This window comes from Podarcis pityusensis, assembly GCF_964106645.2.
Source record: "Podarcis pityusensis genome assembly, chromosome: 17".
In the NCBI taxonomy this organism is placed as follows: domain Eukaryota; kingdom Metazoa; phylum Chordata; class Lepidosauria; order Squamata; family Lacertidae; genus Podarcis; species Podarcis pityusensis.
In genome coordinates, this window is record NC_138042.1 from 17,255,740 (window position 1) to 17,272,381 (window position 16,642).

The 16,642-nt window shown below is 42.2% G+C and overlaps 1 protein-coding gene across 14 annotated transcripts in view; it reads right to left on the reverse strand.

Annotated features, from left to right (window-relative positions):
* ELAVL2 (ELAV like RNA binding protein 2) overlaps positions 1-16,642 on the reverse strand; it is a 168,459-nt gene that overhangs the window by 56,722 nt on the left and 95,095 nt on the right. For 8 of the 14 annotated variants that reach the window (XM_080987895.1, XM_080987893.1, XM_080987897.1 and 5 more), the window contains 2 exons: positions 4,297-4,387; positions 1,542-1,785 (listed from right to left, as the gene is read on the reverse strand). In XM_080987895.1, coding sequence (XP_080844021.1) covers positions 1,542-1,785; positions 4,297-4,387 — 335 coding nt within the window. Of the gene's footprint in view, positions 1-1,541; positions 1,786-4,296; positions 4,388-16,642 lie in introns of those variants that run through there. The other 6 variants (XM_080987890.1, XM_080987889.1, XM_080987891.1 and 3 more) reach the window with 2 other exon arrangements.

Here is a 16,642-nt window from a genome sequence, read left to right on the forward strand (position 1 = left end):
TGGACAGTGTTCTTGAAGCTACCAGCATGAGTTTGACCAAACTGTGGGAGGCAGTGGAAGACAGGAGTGCCTGGCGTGCTCTGGTCCATGGGGTCACAAGGAGTCGGAAACGACTAAACAACAACAACATTATCAATTACAAGCAGTGAATGTGCAGTTGGGGAGCAGAACCAAGACTTAAGCAAGGACCACACACTTTCCATCCACTTCCATAAAGTGCATTAAGCCAAACCATGCCCACCCACCCCCTAAAAAATCACTTAAGTGGCTAACTTTTTATATACTGCTAATTACTCAACCCAACTTTCCAGCTGCAAGTGCAATTCGTTTCAAGCACTGGAGAGTCACAACAACTAAGCTTCCTTGCTGCCTTTTTTGGCCCGAAAGCTCAGGAGAGATTCCAAGATCCAAGTGTCAATATGGCAGCCAACTCTGGAACAGGGTGATGAATGGGAACAAAGAGGGGGAAAGATGGAACACAATACTTAGAAGCTGCCAAGAGAATAATGCAAATGCAGAACCTTGAGACAAAGTCGGGGTGGGGGTGGGACTTTGTCGAACTATTAGCACATAAACAAACTTCGGTTTTACAGCCAAGGGTGACCCACAATGAGCTGGAAAACTACAGGATGGATTCAGTGCCTTGAAGTCGATGGAATTTGCTGCACTTGAAATAGACCTGCAAATCCTTCATGTTATGTACCGTATTTTTCTATGTATAAAAGGCCCCCATGTATAAGACGAACCCTATTATTTGAGCCCAAAATTAAGAAAAATTAACTGCAACATTCCGTGTATGAGACGATGCCCAATTTTAAACTTTAAAAAAAACCTGGGGAAAATATAGTCTTATACATGGAAAAATATGGTATTTCACATGGTCTACTTCTGTGACCAGAAAACAGCTGGGGGTGTTTAGTACCACGTGGCTTCCTCAACTGGGACTAAAATACTGATTCCTGTTCCTTACGGTTCACTGGGCATCTGTACCTGTAAACTGATTGGACGTTTTCTGATCCTAAATTCCACTTTTGTTTAAGACCTTTATTTTACTAACCCAAAATTGCCATCATTGGGTTTCTTCTGCACTGGTTGTGAAGGATCAAGGGATATAAGGCCAATTTTAAAAGTTTCCCGAAGCGTCCACACATGATTCATTTGATCTTTTTTCTCAGAACATTTAAGGTGAATTGCAAAGGTCAGCTTCACTTTCCGGTGTTTTCCCGTCACCCTCGCCCCATGACAACAATTAAGTTACAAGCAGGCAGTTTTAAAATCTGTCAAGACTTCATTTTTCTGTAGTGAAAACCAAGAATTGCTAAGAAGAGGAACATGCATGTTGCCTTGGCGACAAAATATTGCTCTCCAAAAGCCTTTGCAAACTATTCTTTGATATCAAGCTTTCTATTTCTCACATTACAGATGAGATAAAACACCATTTCCCCCCCCCCTTGAAATTCAGAAGTAATGCAATTCAGACTCCTGTTTAAACAGTAACATGTACGTGTCGGTGCATATGCAAAAACCTAGTGCCTACGTACCTGTTATTTTGTCTCTTACAAGTTTGCAGGATTCTATCTCGCCAATGCTCCCGAACAGACTTTTGAGCTCCTCCTGTGTCATATTCTGAGGAAGATAGTTGACTATTAAATTGGTTTTGCTGTCCTCCGTGTTTCCAGAGTCAACTGGTGATGAGCAGTTGTTGTTTATGGTAGTAGGACCATTGGCTGTGTTATTGCAAGTTGGCCCATTAGACAGTTGTGTTTCCATGGCAGCAATTACCTGCTAAAAACAGAGAAAATGGGAACTGTCAGAATTCATATTTCAGAATCTATTAGCAATTCTAGCCAAGAATTTAAAGCTTTGTCACTATAAAACAGTGCCCAGCTGTCAGGTCTGCAATAATGGTCTTAACAATAAAATGAAATAGTTTTAATTATCTAGCAATAAAATCCATTTAGAAGTTTTTTTTAAAAAACAACAACAACAAAGGTTCTACTGAAAGATTTTAGAAGTTAGGGCTGGGGGGGGGGGAATCCCATGAGCTTTAACTGACAGCAAGGGATTAGAAATATTTTTCCCCCTAAGCCAGTGCTGTTATTTCAGTAAATCCTAAGATTTAACTGTGCAAATACAAAATTCAGATGAAGCCCCAGAGTTGTTCAGCTAAGGAAAACACAAACTAGAAATTTCAATGGTGATTGCAAAAGCTAAATTAACAATGGCAATCAATGGCAGACTTCACGAAAGGCTTTACTAGAAGCAATGTACTGTTTTGGTTACTTTTGCAGTATTGAAGAGAGTTGGCCGCATTGGTCACAATGCTGGCAAAATACGAATTTCTGTTCCAAAATGTTGCATTTAAGTGAGGATTAAAGTAGAGTGGGCGTTTGCCTTCTGACATAAGCCCTTTTTTGCCGGTGACTCTAAGATAGGAAAAGGTGTGCCCATCAATTATTACGCAAGTATTTTGACATCTCCTGCTCTTCCCAATGTTCCCAGAGATCTTTGTATCTATGCTTCTAGTTAAACTGGACTAACCTCAAATATTGTCCACCAGAAGAACTGGGGTTGCTCATATAAGATATGAGTATTCTAAATGTGTGTATTCATTTCAATGTAAGGTTTGCTACTGCTTGGTAACTGTTGGGTACTGCTAACATTTTATAGCTCAGAGCCTGAAATTTCAATCAAATCGGACGGATTTCATCAATTTAAAGAATTTCAATCAATTTTTTTCCCCAATACAAAGCACAAACCCTATTTCAACTTCGCGCTAGTAAAACTGTTCTCTACCCTAAAGCTCCACAAAGGAACCTCCAGCTTAGAGTCAGCAATTTGCCTTTTGGCAAAACATGCCTTTTTTCTGCCTTTGGGAAGTTCAAGAAGACTTACAATTGCATATTGACAATAATGGGACTAAGTCTGTATTTACATTAATTGCACACATTTTGCGAAGGGATGAGAGGATTATGGATTAACCCAGGAGATAACTGGGTTCCAGGAAAAAAAAGAGAGAAAATCTCTTCAGTGTGTATTTTTAAAGAACCACATCTTCTTGATAAGCAATCCTTTCACTTCAACCAACATAAACTCTGCACAAAAGACTCTAAGCAAAACTAAACTGCCTATGCACAAAATGACCAAGAACACTAAGCAAATCACTGTTCAAATATTCCTGCTATACCTGCCAGAAGTTGAATAACTGTTGGACAAAACATTGTTCTCAGACTAACGCTTTCTAAAAATAAGTATGTTTTTTAAACACCCGTTGTCTGAAAACAATTTTTAAAAGGCTTCTTCAAACAAAAAAACAACCACCACGGTATCATCATATAGCTGCATATTGTATTTTCATATTCAGACAGCAAGAATGAAATCCTAGACCATCATTCAAATGAACAGATTCAGGAGTCTGGATTCCTTGGAACAGCTCGATCGTTAGATAATGGGATTTTAATCTGAGGGTTGTGGGTTCGAGCCCCACCTGGGGCAAAAGGTTCCTGAATTGCAGCGGGTTGGACTAGATGACCCTAGTGGTCCCTTTATGATTCTATGTTCTGTAATTATGTCTTGGCTACAAGACTATTAAACAGGGCTTTTTTGCCAGAGCTCACCGCAGCGCCTCTCAGGTGAGCGCCACTGGCATTCTAAGAGAACAAGGGAGAAGTTCATGGTGAGATCCATCACTTTTTCTAGAAAAATAACACTGCTAATAAATCTGCATTTTAACACATAGTTCCTAGCCCACTGAAGGTGTCAGAATAAAAACTTAGCTGTCACCTGATACAGATCAGGCTTTTCAACAGTTCCTGATATAAATATATTTTTTCCTCTCTTTTTCTTTTTTTTACCGGCCAAAGTAATTTGAATGGAATTCTATTAATTTCATCAGTAACCAAAAAAATACACAACATTAATAATTTCCCCCCTCCAAAGTTACTGTTATTCAGCATTCAGACCATACCAAATAAAAGCTTTAATGCAAGCTTTGTTCTTTTGAAATCAAATGTTGACTTGGGTGTTCAACTCCAGTACAAGTTACTATGAGGAAAGTCGGGGGGACATTATTCGAGGAAGTCACTTGTATATTTTACAAGTTCAGAGGATGCCCTGAGAGCCCCCGTCCCCCAAAACCAGGGATACAGACTGATTCCTGCACCAAAACTTAAAGAGAAGGTGTGGTATATGCAGAGGTATTCCAAATATAATTTGAAGGGTTTGGTATGGCCTCAGCACTACTTTGTAACATGTCGAAAATTATCCTACAGAATTTAATAAAAAAATCCCACAGACCCCAGTCCAAGGCTCTGCTGCCCACGAACCACTTCTAAGCAGAGAAGCCACATCACACAGTCTGACTGCCATGTTAGTTTGGAGTTGCCGGCTGCAATATGGACACAAAAAGTACCGTATGTTAGATTAGCAAAAGATAATGCAACAAATCAGTTTGTACAAATTTACCGTTAATTGTCTTTATTATTCCCAGCACGTCCATGCAGTGTGGCTTAATAGAATTTTCAGGCAATTCCAATCTAATCTTTTTCAAATTCGTTTAATGTGCCGCTGCCGTTGCTTTGCATGAATTAAGACACTTTTTTTAGAAGCTTGGTGTGTGTTTTTTTTAAAAAAAGGTGGCACAAGCTAGCTTCGTTTGCACCCAAGCCTTAAACCCAGTGCTTCCCCCCCCCCCAAAAAAAAATTAGGGGTGCTCTCATTTTGACTCAAGAAAACCACCATTTTATAGTTCAAATTGGGAAAAATAAATACAGTAAATTGGACAAAAGTACAAAGATTCATAAAATGTTTAGGGGTATGCGTACCCCCCAGAAAAAAAGCACTGCTTAAATGAATAATAAATGCATGTGTTGTAGACAAGTGTCTACGATGAGCACATTGGGGCAGGCAGGGAGAGGGAATTAAATGCCTAATGGAGACAGGTAGAATGAGAAAATGTAGCTGAATTATGTGTCCATGGGCTATTTTATACATATTCCCCTTAATAAAAGCCTTCTAAATTACATATCAGTTGCCGTCTAGCTCTGTTAGAATCCACCCTGTTCATAAATAATATCCTTAGTAGGATATAAGTTGCTTTGTTCAATTTGATGTCGTAATAGCACCCTCATTCAGTGTGTTATTTATTGGGAAGCATTAGTGAGAGCTGAAAAGCATTACAGAGATGGAACAACAGAGCCACTATAAAGAAATGGTCTTCAATAATGCGTTGTTCCCAGGCACACAGAGAAATTAAGTTAGGCCCCATGCAAATTGTAAACCTGCCAGGATTCAAAATTTTGCAAAACTAGGCAGTGACAAATACTGCTAATGTGTCGTTTACAACAGATTACAGCTTTCTGAACTTGGGTCAGCGCTCGCAGGATAGTCAAGGCAGGAAAGAAGTAATTTTTTTAAAGACAGAACGATGAATACACAAAGCTATCTTTGCTAACTCTTCCAAGCCAAAATACGATTGTATGCCAATCTGTCGTGTTAAAACATAGATACATGTATGTAAACACAGCATCCGGGGGGGGGTGGGACTGCCTTTTGGAGCCAATTCATTCTTCGGGGCAATTATTTTTGGCTTTCAATCACACACAGGCCAAACTGAAGAGCTTAGCTCGGTCTTGCAAAGAGAGATCCACAAAAATTCCTAGTTAACGGGAAAGGAGTTACTGAAGATCACAGCTTTCGTTAGGTTATTTGTAGCACAACAAGAGCTTGAAATAAAATATTATCTTCCAATTTACAAAAAAAAGAGGGGGGAATCCCACTTTATCACATACACAATGCAAGTGCTACAAACAACCATGTACGTGGCAGATTTAAACTTTCATATTGCAGGCACTATTTGGTCAAAAGTTCAAAATCGTTAAGATTAAAATGCAGCCGTTGCAAAATTAAGTATATTAACAGTCAACTAGCTCATTGGATTGCTTGCAAATTCTGCACCACTACGTATATAGCCTCAATTAAGTGGTAAGGCACCTAAGCTGTAGAATTTTCTCTATCCACTGCAAAAAGCACACACTCTGCTATAAAACAGTGAATCCTCCAAGGACAGAATTATCAAGTTACAAGTTGAATATGAATGAGATAAGCTGGGAAAAATTCAACACGAGATGGAACACATACTGAACAGGAATGACATTTATTAGCTGTTCATGTAATACCTTGACAAACCTGATAAAAGCAGTGGTACAGGATACATTTAGTGTCATGTCATTGTACACATTCGCTAGAAGACACATCACACTTCACTATATCATAAAATTTAAAAAAATCTCCTACATTCTTCCAAAGGAATAAAAGATGTCAGCAGCTTCAGTGGTACTGTGAGCTTTTAATACAATGGTAAGGAAAGACGAAAAGGCTGTGCTCTTTCTGGGCTAAGCCAGAAGATGATGGTTGCTTAGAACTATATCCAGACCTTCAACAGGAGAAGGCAGGCTACACAACCAGTGTTGGAAACTTAGCTATATAAGCCAGGCGCCAAACGGCTCATTAAACCAGGGTTACAGCTGCCAATCCAGAATGTCTAGTGGACATTTTGGGACTGGATGGCTCAAAAGTCGTATTTTTCAATACAACGGTTTGGGTTCCTGAAATTTGTTCCGATTGTGCAGGTAAAATATAACAGATGGAATTCTACAGGATGTGTTGCTAGTGTGTGAAAACAACCGTCAAGATCCAAAGATCTCCAGAAGGTGGAGACGTCAAGGTGCCGTCCTGGCACCTGGGCATCTACCTTCACTTGGTCACAAGTGGCCGATAACCAGGTGCAAAATGCGCCTGGTGATATTGTTGTACACAACCAGTCTTTCCTTTCCCCTGAAGCCCACACCTCAAATAGCCTTTCCGGAGGGCAGCAGGAGACCTATCAATTGTTTCCCGCAATATATGCAATGGCAAGGGTACCAATACAAAATATTTGGCAAAAAAATAGGATGTCCTGAAACCGACTACCTCTACCTCTGTGTTCTTGCTACTGTGCCCTGTAATATGCAAGGTGTGAGATAGCGTGTTCTCCATCATTGAGAGCAGGTGTTGCGGTGGTGTCTATCATCCCACTGTTGCTGGGCAGTTGAAGGTAGTTGGCCACTGCTGCGATTGGGCTCCTCTTGTTGTCGGGGAGAAGTTGATGTTGCCATTTTGTGAATGACAGTCAGAACTCTTAAATTCCCTGCGCACAGCGTTGAGCTTCCTCTTTTCGCTGCGGGCATCGGATCACCCGCCCTCCCTCCTTATATTTAGGGTTGTTTGTATTGACCTTCCTATGCCTGTCATGGGGTCGTCTGCTTTTGGGGCAGGGGCCTGGTACAGTGGTGCCCCGCAAGACGAATGCCTCGCAAGACGGAAAACCCGCTAGACGAAAGGGTTTTCCGTTTTTCAATGCGCTTCGCAGGACGAATTTCCCTATGGGCTTGCTTCGCAAGACGAAAATGTCTTGCGAGTCTTGAGATTTTTTTTCGCTCCCCCCCCCCTTTTTCTAAGCCGCTAAGCCTTTAATGGCCTTTTAGCCGCTAAGCCGCTAAACCTTTAATAGCCGCTAAACCGCTAATAGCGCTAATCCGCTAATCCGCTAATAGGGTTGCTTCGCAAGACGAAAAAACCGCTAGACGAAGATACTCGCAGAATGGATTAATTTCGTCTTGCGAGGCACCACTGTAGGAATTTTGTCCATTTGGTTGATTGGCTGGTGCCATTTGGTTTTTGCCTACTGCGTAGCAAATCGTCACAACTTGTAAAGTTGCAGTTAGGCATTGATTAATTTTTGGTTGGTGGAGGGGATGTGGTTGGCTGTGCCTGCCCCTCCAGTGCTGCTGCTGCAAGGGTATTCCGTTAAAGGAATCCTGGGGTTCGCCATGCTTTTGTCCGAACCCCTGTCAAGGGACTAGGGCCACGCAAGAGCCCCTGGGAGCATGCGGGGAGAGGTGAGGCCCTGGCACCCAGCTCCATTCTCTCCCCAAATGTCAGTCTGCCCCGTGCGGGGTCAGATAGTCGCAACCAATGCCTAAACAACCACTCACATTTTTTGTATTTTAATAAAGTTGTGGCCAAAATTATGCCAAAAACCTTAAACAAAAATTCTGTGTTTTATTGGGGTGGCTTGGGGACCTCGACACGCAAATCTTTCTCACTATCAAGACAACACAGAGCTCCCTCAAAGGAAACCACTCCTCTACAAATTGCCAAGGAAATTTCCCAAGAATAAGGGGAAGTGGAAATGAAAAACCTCAAGAGAACTATTGTACATACTCTTAATGTGCACAGAAGCAACACGGGCCATTTAAGATTAAAGGGAAATTGTCTCAAGAATTAACTGCAGCCTTTGGAAAAATCCCTCTTCTAACATCACAAAAACACCCTCTCAATCGGAATGCAAACCAAGCAATTAATGTACAGAGATCTGAGGTTTGTATGGAAGCACAGCGGACATGGCAGAGACAAGCAAGTCATTGGAAGGAGGACAGCAGACACTGCAAGCACCACTCTGGTCAACGACCGAAATAAATTGATTTAACAAGAACATTGGAAACTTTTAGGATGTGTTCCAACTCTAGGAACAAGTAATGGTGTGTTCTTGAATCAGCACCACCATTGCTTACATACAGAAAAATGTCCTACCTTGACATTTAAGAAACAAAGTGAATAGCCTTTTAGCGATACGAAATCGGCAGGTTATGGCAAGCGACGATAAATGCAACATTAGGCCCACGGTAGAAATACACAACACTCACGGCAGGACTGGCAAATCCCACGTTCTTCCAGTATTATTTAAGCCAAGGAATGAGCCTATGTTTATCCCCATTTCTGCCAGTGGAAGCCCATGAAGGGGCACTGTGAAAAACAGGGATAAACATGGGCTCATTGAAGGCAGAGGGGAAGAAAACATTTTGCTAGGCCCGTGACCAGTATGGTACATAATGAAATTTCAGTTTTGTTTCGTATTTACGCAAGATAATGGAGGTTGTCTGCACAAATTCAACATGCCCAATTATCATTAGACTTTAGCTACCTCAACACAAAATTTTAAGTATCAGCTGCACGCAACCTAATCATAAAAAAGAACGTCGAAATAAAAGTTCTCACAAGGACAGTCAGCCTATTTTTAAATTGCTTGCATCTAGCACACCTTTTAACACCCCCACGCCCCCATTTTAAGTACCTGCATATCCATGGGCAGAAACGGAACAATAATGTAAATTCAAGCTAAGAGTATAAGCTAATTATTTTATTTTATTCTAGTCTGCTGTTTCATCAAACACAAAGCTTTGTAGTATCAAAGAATCATGTGTTGTCCTATAGGGGGATCGAACCTGCAACCTTGGCACTATCAGGACCACGCCCAAACCAGCTGAGCTATCCAGGCTATTTCACTCTTTACTTGCAACTCAAAAGGATGGCACCAAGTTTAACATGGCCAACTGCCAATGCCCAGCCAGCCAGCAAAACACTGCCAATCCAGCAGGGGGGGGGTGCTTATTGGCTCTTTTGATGCCAGCATTTTAGTGGGGAATCCCCTCTTCCTTGATTCTGCCAGGCAGGGAATTCCCCTAAGGCAGGGGTCAGCAAACCTTTTCAGCAGGCGGCCAGTCAACTTCACCTCAGACCTTGTGGGGGGCGGACTTTATTTTGAAGGGGAAAAAATGAACGAATTCCTATGCCCCACAAATAACCCAGAGATGCATTTTAAATAAAAGCACACATTCTACTTGTGTAAAAACAGGCTGATTCCCGGACTGTCCGTGGGCCAGATTTAGAAGGCGATTGGGCTGGATCCGGCCCCCAGGCCTTAGTTTGCCGACCCATGTCCTAAGGGCTGGCAAGACATGTGGGCTCTTGTTGCTGGGGATGGTGGACAGAGGTGAGGTCCACACATAGCTGTCAACTTTCCCTTTTTTTGCGGGAAATTCCCTTATTCCAGCACTGTTTCCCGCTGCTATCCCAGATTGTTAGATATCCCGTAGATTGTCCCTGGGACAGGTGAGGCAGCGGATGCCTTATTTCTGAGGCTGCTGATCCCTTATTTTCAAATCTGAAAGTTGACAGCTATGGGTCCACAACCACCGCCCACCTGGGAAGGGATGGGCAGCCAATTTGATCTCAGCTTCTCCACCCCTTTCCTCTTTCTTCATAATCCTAGAAACAGTACGTGGGAGGAAAAAGCCTCGTGAATATCTCGGACTCTCATTGTTCATCGGGTGCCGTCAAACTGCAAAAACACTGAAACGCTTCGCAGTGTGCTTCAAGTCCTGGCATTAACCTCATGAAAAGGCAGAAACCTACGGCACAAGCAATGTCTGAACAAGACAAGACAGCTCCAAAAAAGAGCATACTTCAGTAGCCTTCCTACAAGACCTGAAGAGTCTGGATCAAGCATAGGCAAACTCGGCCCTCCAGATGTTTTGGGACTACAACTCCCATCATCCCTAGCTAACAGGACCAGTGGTCAGGGATGATGGGAGTTGTAGTCCCAAAACATCTAGAGGGCCGAGTTTGCCTATGCCTGCTCTGGATTTTCACCAAAAGAGGAAGTGAAGACACTTGGGCCACGACTGCAACTGGAAGAAGTACGCAGAGGACTGTTATCCACGATCAATCCAAAGCTAAACCTAAGTTATTCCAGAAGCTGATCACCATTCTCCCTGCTACAAAGGAAACCCTGGTTCTATTTCCGTTACCCCAAGAATCCTAGAAAAAAAACTTTACTTAAGTAGGGCTGGGCGATTTCTGATTTTCAACATTGTGGTATATCACCAGATAACATCACGATATACTGATGTATCACAATGTCTGAAATAAGGATGGAGCTATGTAGAGACATCAGCTGGCTTCACCCCGCATCGTGATTTTCGCCAGTGCCTGCTCTCGTGATTTGCTGCCCCTTGCAAATCCTCCCTCAGGGGAGAGCAGGGCCAGAACAGCTAACAGGGGCTGCAGCAATCGAGAGACGCACTGGGTGGCTCTGCAGTTTTCCCCACATTGTGATTTTTGCATGGAGCAAATGCATACACGTACATCACGATTCACAATATATTGCCGGGTCAAAAATTATGAAACCGATGTCACAATATGGGACTTCAAACCGGTTTAGGGCGATGTACAGCTTCCGGGTCATGTGGCCAGCATGACTAAGCCGCTTCTGGTGAACCAGAGTAGTGCACGGAAATGCCGTTTACTTTCCCACCAGAGCAGTACCTATTTATCTACTTGCACTTTGAGGTGCTTTCGAACTGCTAGGTTGGCAGGAGCTGGGACCGAGCAACGGGAGCTCACCCCGTCGTGGGGATTTGAACCACAAACCTTCTGATCAGCAAGCCCTAGGCTCTGTGGTTTAGACCACAGCGCCACTCGAGTCCCTACAAGCTGCAATAAAAAGCATGAAACCACTACGCAACTCCGAGTATATTTCAGTTACATTCGCCAAAATGGAAAGCCTAGTTGCCATTTTGGGGGCAAGAGGGCTCCAATGTCTCAAATTTCAAAAGGCATATTGACTGCAAATGATTCTGTTGAACATCTGGCTAATTCAATGACAACCCTGAGCTAGGTTAAGAGCTCTGAGAACTTAAAGAAGAAAAGGCACTTGATCCAGGGACAGTCCACATATATCTTAGCCTCTTCCAACCTCTTTTTCTTAATGGTGTCTGCTCCTGCTCCGGCTGCACAGAAAAAGCAATTTGGCTCCAGAAATTCATTCCGATCGTGCAGATAAAATATAACTGATAGGATTTTGCAGGATGGGTGGGTGGGTGTGCATGTGACTAATCCAGATCCAATGATCCCCAGATGATGGAGAGGTCAGACGCCATCCTGGACCTCAGGCATCTTCATTTGGTTGCAAGTGGTTGAAAGTCAGGTGCAAAATGCGCCTGGCGCCTGGCTAATTTCGAACACTGCTTTATTGAAGTAGCCTACTGTCTTTCCTCCTCTGAAGACGACAGAGGCTAAGTAAAAAATGACAGCACACGTTGGTGCTAATGAGTAGGTCCTAGGTGAGACGCAAAATTACACCACCTTTGTAACACGTTCATTCACACAGTTTACACCAATATACCCCAACACATATAGTTACTTTACTATTGCTATAAAAGTATATTGGCACAAAGGATTTGTGTCAAATATTTGCAACATGTTTTAAATCCGTTATCTGAGGAGTATCAGACAACTTCAAAGGAACAAAAGGTAGAGGGGAAATCTAATAAATGTGGTCCACAAATAATTCTTCACACACACACACACACACACACACAGGCTAACTTAAAAGGGTACCAAAGGATGCAGAATAAAGAGTGGGAAGAATCCTTTAGAAACAAGGCAGATACGCAAAATACTACTTCTAAAAACTGACATGAAAAGCACATTGACACATACAATATTTGGCGCAGACGACAACATCCACAAGCCACATCCTGCTCTGCAAAGAACATGTTACCACTGTGAGCTTTTAAGTCTCAGGCCCTATTTTTGATAGAAGAAGACTTAAAAAAGGTATTGTTAAAGGGATCAGACAGCAAGCCATTCATAAATGAATCCTGAGTTGCAGGCTTTCTTAGTCCAATGACGGAGTAGGGACATTCTTTGATGCACATCTTCTCAGCCTAAGAACCACTGGCAATTTATACAGCTCAATGAAGCTTCATGCATTATAGGTTCTCCTTTACTTGCTTTTGCAGATTTTAGTTATGAAATGTCTTGTCCACCAACCTTAACTCTTCAGACTGGAGTCTGTCAATAAATATAGTAATAGTTTTATGATGGTATATAATAAATAAATAAAAACAAAAACTAATAATAATAATAATAATAATAATAATAATTCATTTATACCCCACCCATCTGGGTGGGTTTCCCCAGTCACTCTGTGCGGTTCCCAAAAGAACATTAAAAACATGATAAAAGATCAAACATTAAAAACTTTCCTAAACAGGCCTGCTTTCAGATGTCTTCTAAAAGTCAGATAGTTGTTTATTTCCTTGACATCTGATGGGAGGGCTTTCCACAGGACAGGCGCCACCACCAAGAAGGCCCTCTGCCTGGTTCCCTGTAACTTGGCTTCTCGCAGTGAGGGAACCGCCATAAGGCCCTCAGAGCTGGACCTCAGTGTCCGGGTAAAACAATGGGGGTGGAGACGCTCCTTCAGGTATACTGGGCTGAGGCCGTATAGGGCTTTAATGATCAGCACCAACACTTTGAATTCTGCTTGGAAACGTACTGGGAGCCAATGGAGGTCTTTCAGGACTGGTGTTATATGGTCTAGGTACAAACTACAGTCTGCAACCTTTTTTAAAAAAATAGGACTTACAAGGAGCCACTTTAACAATAACGCATCCTCAGTGAGACTTTCAGAATGCCTTCCGACCACTGCATAAAGTTCTGTGCCTGAAAAATTTGCATTAAAACATTTGGCTGCTCCATGGGAATACTTTTATCTGCATTTCTACAAAGCCCGGCTATATTTCGTCAATAGCCCATGTAGGGTTCTTACAATAGTTTAAACAAAGGTCCTTTCGTGTGGCTGAAATGGGGGGGAATGTCTTTTCTTTTCTTTTTAATTATTTTTTATTAGGGTTCATGAAGAAAAATGCAAAGATTATTGTCTAATATCTTTTTTTTTTTGTCCAAACTAAAAGATGAATCCAGAGGCAAAAAAAGAGAAAGAAGAAAAGGGGAAAGGAAAAAGAACAAGATAAAGAAAAATGAATATAAAAATAAACAGTAGAGCTGGGCGATAATATTGCTTAATTATCTGAAACTGGTATGGTGTTCAGATCGCGATACCAGTTTCAGAACATTTGAGATGGCACTACATTGCGCACCAGCTCTCAAATTCCTTCCCCTCTAGCATCCCACTATTCCGGAAGATACAGTATTTATGTAAGTAGCTAAACACATGTGATCATAACCTCAGGAAATGATGCCTCAAGACCAAGAGGAAAGGAAAAGCAGAAGATCGAGGTTTGCTTGTTAAGCGGCACACAACCGAGAAGTTGCAACACACTTTTTCACCAAAGGTGTTTCATTTACACCTAAAAATGTGAAGCATGGATGCAAACAGCTGCTGTTTGCAAACACTTGCATTACAGATTTTATTAATATCATAGGTTTATATTCTTTCCATTTACATCCCATCTTTCCTCCAAGCAACCTAAGGTGGCGTGTGTGGTTTGCTCCCTTTCGATTTTATCCTCAAACCAACCTTGTGAGGTTGTGGTTAGCCTGAGAGACTGTGAATGGCCCAAGGTTACACAATGAGCTTTGTGGCGGAGTGTGGAAATGAACTCTGATCTCCTAGGTCCTTAATTCAATGCTAACCACTATGCCACACTAGGGCTGGGCGATATACAGTAGTACCTCCGGTTACAAACATAATTCGTTCCGGAAGTCCATTCTTAAGCAGAGACCGTTCTTAACATGAGGTGTGCTTTCGCTAATAGCGCTTCCCAGTGCGCAACTTGCACTCGCATCCTGAGGCAAAGTTCGCAACAAGGGGCATCTACTTCTGGGTTGGCGGGTCTCGTAACCCGCAGCGTTTGCAAGGAGGATGGTACGTAACACGAGGTTCTACTGTATCAATATATCATCCAAAACCTGTTTGAAGTCCATATTGTGATATTCGTTCCATTATTGTTGGCCTGCCAATACATCACAAATCATATGTATGTGTGTATGTATGTGTTATGCAAAAGTCAAGATTGGGGGGTGGGACGTGAAGCTAGCCAATGCCTCTATATAGATAGTGCCATCTTTATTTCAGACATTGTGATTTATCCATGTATTGCGATGTTTAGTTGGTGGCATATCACAACGTAGAAAACCAGATATCTCCCAGTCCTACACCATACTGGTATATATCCCAACCTTCCAATCAAAAATCAGTGTGCCTTTCAGAACACCAGAATAACACATTACAGAATACAAATTTTCAGTAAGAAATCTAAAGCTGCTGAAAACCAGATTCATTTCCAATTTGGTGTTGTTGTTGTTTTAATAAAAACAAAAAGTTCACACTTATCTCCGCTGAAAAGTTTAGCTAACAATATGTATTTCAGCTACTGTTGTGGTCTCAGTTTTTGTTTGTAATGCTACCCCGAGAACTTTGCTAAGGGGAATCGTAGAATCATAGAGTTGGAAGAGACCACAAGGGCCATCGAGTCCAACCCCCTGCCAAGCAGGAAACACCATCAGAGCACTCCTGACATATGGTTGTCAAGCCTCTGCTTAAAGACCTCCAAAGAAGGAGACTCCACCACACTCCTTGGCAGCAAAATCCACTGTCAAACAGCTCTTACTGTCAGGAAGTTCTTCCTAATGTTTAGGTGGAATCTTCTTTCTTGTAGTTTGGATCCATTGCTCCGTGTCCGCTTCTCTGGAGCAGCAGAAAACAACCTTTCTCCCTCCTCTATGTGACATCCTTTTATATATTTGAAGATGACTATCATATCACCCCTTAACCTCCTCTTCTCCAGGCTAAACATGCCCAGTTCCCTTAGCCGTTCCTCATAAGGCATCGTTTCCAGGCCTTTGACCATTTTGGTTGCCCTCCTCTGGACACGTTCCAGTTTGTCAGTGTCCTTCTTGAACTGTGGTGCCCAGAACTGGACACAGTACTCCAGGTGAGGTCTGACCAGAGCAGAATACAGTGGCACTATTACTTCCCTTGATCTAGATGCTATACTCCTATTGATGCAGCCCAGAATTGCATTGGCTTTTTTAGCTGCCGCGTCAAGAAGGCTTACCCTTCTTAAAAACAACTAAAATTTAAAACAAAATGCCTTCACCTTGTTCCAAAATGGTAATATAGGCGAGCCTCTTTGAAAGCATTTCATAGGCAGCACTCTACCACCAGGAAGGCTCCTCTCACCGTACCTCCATTGGTACTGGCACCTGAAGAACCACCTCCAACAATGGCCTTACAATACAAGAAGATGATCCTACAAGATGTGACTGACAGCTGAGGCTCAATTTCCTTTCTTTTGCATAATGGACTTTATTAAACCTTCCAAATTATTACATAAATCCAATCATTCTCTTTCATCGGTGTGTGGCTTTATTTTGTTATACCTTTGCTTCTTGACTTTACATCCTTCCTTCCCCGATGTCTATTTTTTTAAAAAATCCCCCTAAATAGCTGCATTAAAACACATCTACCTTTATTTCCTAAGCCCCCAAAATCCATTCTTTACATTCTTGTGTTCTTCTCAGCTCTCAAATCCTGCACGTGATTTCATATGAGAGTCATAATTTGATAGGTTGCCCACCAATGGGCCTCCATACTTCTATGAAAATGTTGTCCTCTTGGTTTTAATCAGTCAGTTTCGCCATTTCTGCATAGGCTGAGGTTCGAATTTATTCCAAATATCCAGTTGAGCTGTCTAGTGCAGCTGTCTAGTGCCACCTTCTGGAATCAGATGTAGTAAAGAAACTACTGTGAAACGTGTCCCCAACTTGCAACCCAGAGAGGCTGCCCGGAAGAGAACTGTGGCTGATAATATCTATAATACAGTGGTCCCTTGGTTCTCAAATGCCTTGGTACTCAAACAACTTGGAACCCAAACAATGCAAACCCGGAAATAAGTGCTCCGGTTTGCGAACTTTTTTCGGAAGCCGAACGTACTCCGTTTTGCATGCCACA